The sequence below is a fragment of the Aptenodytes forsteri genome, unplaced genomic scaffold, assembly GCF_000699145.1.
Source record: "Aptenodytes forsteri isolate BGI_AS27 unplaced genomic scaffold, ASM69914v1 Scaffold229, whole genome shotgun sequence".
NCBI classification, from domain to species: Eukaryota; Metazoa; Chordata; class Aves; order Sphenisciformes; family Spheniscidae; genus Aptenodytes; species Aptenodytes forsteri.
In genome coordinates, this window is record NW_008795863.1 from 5,574,731 (window position 1) to 5,578,507 (window position 3,777).

Below are 3,777 nucleotides of genomic sequence, written 5' to 3' on the forward strand. Positions count from 1 at the left end.
TAGGGAGTAGGGCTCAGCATCCTCTGAGCTCTGGTGCTTTGCAAGCTCCTTCTGAGACCGGCAAGATCCTTTCATTTCTGTCTACGCCAGCGGATATCACTCCCTCTATCATTTACCTGCAGTGTGAAGAAATTAATTAGCTGTTTGGCAAGAGTGTAGTGGGGCACATGGCTGCTTCGATGCTGTCAGTCTGCCTGTCTTTCTCGTACACGGGAGCTGTGTGGGCAAGGGAGATCGGCTTGTTAGTGTCAACCCCCGTCCCACTTGTTGAGGGTTTTAATTAGCAGGAGTTTGAATGAGGAACAGCAAACAGAGACACCTCCTGTGCTGCAGGTCTGTGCCCCTGGTCCTCATTCTCTTCTCTTCTCCCTTTTACTGCAGGAGCTGGAGTGGCCGTAGGGGGCAGTGCTCTGGGTAGCCAGCCATGATCGCCACTGGAGGCCTCCTGAGGATCTCGGCTAGGAAACAGGACCCCTCGCGACCCCAAAGCCAAGTCCCCAAACGCAAACGCAAGGCCAAAAAGAAGCGCAAGAACGACGTGGTGGTGGTGAAAGGCAAGCTAAAACTGTTCTCCCTCTCGGGGCTCATCGCCCTCTGTGGCATCCTGGTACTGCTGGTGGGCATCGCCTTGGCTGTGGTGGGCTACTGGCCGAAGCCCAGCCAGGTGTACAGAGAAGGCAGCTTCAGCGGGGGCCGGCACCTGGCACCGCAGGGTGGCACCCCCAAGAATCACTCCAAGAGCCAGGAAGGGGCACAAGCAGAGATCCATCCAGAGTCACCCCCCAGAGCCAACACCTCCACCACTGCTACCACCTGGGGGTCCCCACAGTCCCCCCCCACTTCCTTGTCCCCCCAGGCCTCGGTGGGTTTCCTTTTCCGTCTTTTCTCGAGCTACTTGCATTCAGACAAGCTGAAGGTGCTGGGCCCCCTCATCATGGGTATCGGCATCTTCCTCTTCATCTGCGCCAATGCGGTATTGCACGAGAACCGTGACAAGAAGACCAAGATCATCAACCTGCGTGACCTCTACTCCACTGTCATCGATGCCCACAGCCTGCGGGCCAAGGATGGAGGCACCCCGGCCTCAGCCCCTCTCAACGGCTTTGTCAACTACGTGCAGTCCCGGGGCCTGGAGCTAAAGCCTGGTGGTGAAGGCCTGGGTGCTGCGGCCATGCTGGCCAAGAGCTCCTGGCCACCAGGACTGGGTGTCTCCCTTTCCCCGCCAGACCTAGCATCCTCGCCGCGGCGTTCCTCCTTCTGCACCCCTCCGCAGCCACCTAGCCTGGCCGAGGCTGTGTACAGCATCTACCGGGAGCGTGCTGCCCTTGCTGGCCGCACTGTCACCAGCCCACCCTGCAGCCCACAAGAGAGCTGGGGCCGGTGCAGCACAGCCAGCTCCATCATCGGCTCTTCACTGAGCGCTTTCACACTCCTGCCCTTGGCACCGAGCGGCGGATGGGGAGGCTGGCGGAGGCCCCCTGGTGAGCGGGGAGCCCGAGAGATCCCACGGGGGGAGTTTGAACTGAGCCTGACCGACCTCAGCAGCAGCCACGTCAAGGGAGGCTGTGGGATGAGGAGGCATAAGCTGATTCTCAGGCGGCAGAGCACCAGCTGCTTGCCCGATGCCAGGCGTTCCCTTTTCCCTGAGCCACCTCGGTCCCCGGCTGTCAGCAGGGGCCCGGACTCCAGCCTCTTGGTAAAGGCATCTTCTAGCTACTCCAAATCTCTGGATCTGGGGGGGTCACCCCCCTCAACCCCTCCTGCCATCACCAGGACGGACTCCCAGAGCTCCCAGTCTGAGCCTTCCAGCAGCAATAAGGGCTACAGCCACCTGGAGGAGGCAGGCACCTCCTTGGAGTCAGTTGCCAACACCCCAGCCGGTAAAATCCAGGACTGTGAGGAGGAACCAGTTGAGAAGGCGGACCCCCTCAAGGCTACCAGCAGAGAACAAACAGAGGAGCAATCCCAGCAAGCTCAAAGACAGTACACAAATAAAGAGAAACTCTTTATGATTTCTAGGTCGCACGCTGCATTAGGGCTGGAGGATGGGGAACTGGAGAGTACTGGCATCTAAACAAAACAGAGAAGGCACGAGGACACCTTGCAACCCTCCACACCTTCCCCCCTTCTCCATCTCCTTGTGGACTTAGGAAACCGATCAATATCCAAAGAGCTGCAGTAAGTTGCCCTTGAAAATTGAATTCCATAAATCCTGTAGATGACTTCAGGAAGAAAAAGAAAATCCTTTCTGTCCGATCATGATTGTATGTTCCATGCAAGCCAAATTGTATTAAATATCCACAGTCCAGCAAGTTCTTTGGATCAGATTAATACAATTTCAGACAGTATAACTGTGCACTTTACTGTTTTGATTTCCAAGTGCCCCTTCTTCTCTGATTTCTTTCTTGCTGATTTGCCACTAACTGCTTGAAAACCGCAGGCACTTTTTTAAGCTCAAGAGCAACGTGGTCCTCAGATCAAGAAAGCTGAGCTCTCTCTTTGTTTTGGTTCAATCACTAAAAAGTTTGCAAGGCCTTAAGGATGACGTACCTTGACAAAGAATGAGTTTGTTTAAATTCTGGAAAAAAATGACAATTCAGAAGAGACTGGAGCAGAACAGAGCTCTGATGATTTAGTTAAAACCTTTACATTCCTGAATCCAAAATACCTACTACTACATGATACTTTATTAAGTATTATTACACATGTATTGACTAATAGCATTAAAAGATTTTTTTTTTAATAAAACATTTACAAACAAAACTGCTACAAACAAAAAAAAAAAAAAAAAAAAAAAAGTCCTTTATTTTGGTAAGTAATTATAGATATCAGAAACCTTTTGTTTTATACTGTGAAAGATTATAGAGATGCTACGAGGCCAAAGGTTTGCTTATGCTTTTAAGTGGGTAATTAGTAATTTAGGAGTAATTTCAAAATAAATACTGGTTCAGCCTCTGAGAAACCACACTTTAATTCAATCAGCAGATTCTGTCTCCATTTCTAACATTTTGGTAAGTAATTATAGATATCAGAAACCTTTTGTTTTATACTGTGAAAGATTATAGAGATGCTACGAGGCCAAAGGTTTGCTTATGCTTTTAAGTGGGTAATTAGTAATTTAGGAGTAATTTCAAAATAAATACTGGTTCAGCCTCTGAGAAACCACACTTTAATTCAATCAGCAGATTCTGTCTCCATTTCTAACAGCGCTCTGTGACAGCTGAAGAAATGTGAGATTTTGACATGCTAAGGAGAAAAAATTTTTAAAGGTTTGACCTTCTATTAAAATTAGATTTTTCGTGAGTAACACATTAATCTCGAACTGCAGCATATTTGTGGATTTTTCACTTCCCTTATAACTGTTGCATTAAGCCTTTCTGCTGTTACGGTTCCTATTTGTGATTGCACATGCATAAGCTTAATTTTAAAGCGTAATGATAGCCCTGTCAATCTCGTAGCAGTTGGCCCTATTGAAGTCAGCGGAGGTTTCTCACTGACTTCGATGTGGTGAGGATTTCTTGCTTGACAAAAGCATCAGGTTTCCTGAAGGCTGGAGAATGCCTTGTCTGTAGGCAGAATTTTGGTAAATTGATGAGCTGTTTCATTTTTGTAGCTGCAGCACAGCAGGCACTCTTTTATTTTGCCAGAACAGCTCAGAAGATTTTGTCAATACTTCAGATTTTAAATATGGATGTGGCATTTCACTACTACGGGCAGAGAAATCGACATTAAACAAATACAACGTGTAGGCAGGCAAGAGTCTTTCCGTTGCAATTA

At 48.9% G+C, this 3,777-nt stretch overlaps 1 protein-coding gene across 1 annotated transcript; it reads left to right on the top strand.

Annotated features, from left to right (window-relative positions):
- The first annotated feature begins 424 nt into the window (after positions 1 to 424).
- Positions 425 to 2,782, top strand: TMEM200C (transmembrane protein 200C). Its single transcript, XM_009284108.1, has one exon. The coding sequence runs from the start codon at positions 425 to 427 to the stop codon at positions 2,072 to 2,074; it is 1,650 nt and encodes a 549-aa protein (XP_009282383.1). The 3' UTR covers positions 2,075 to 2,782.
- Positions 2,783 to 3,777: the final 995 nt, after the last annotated feature.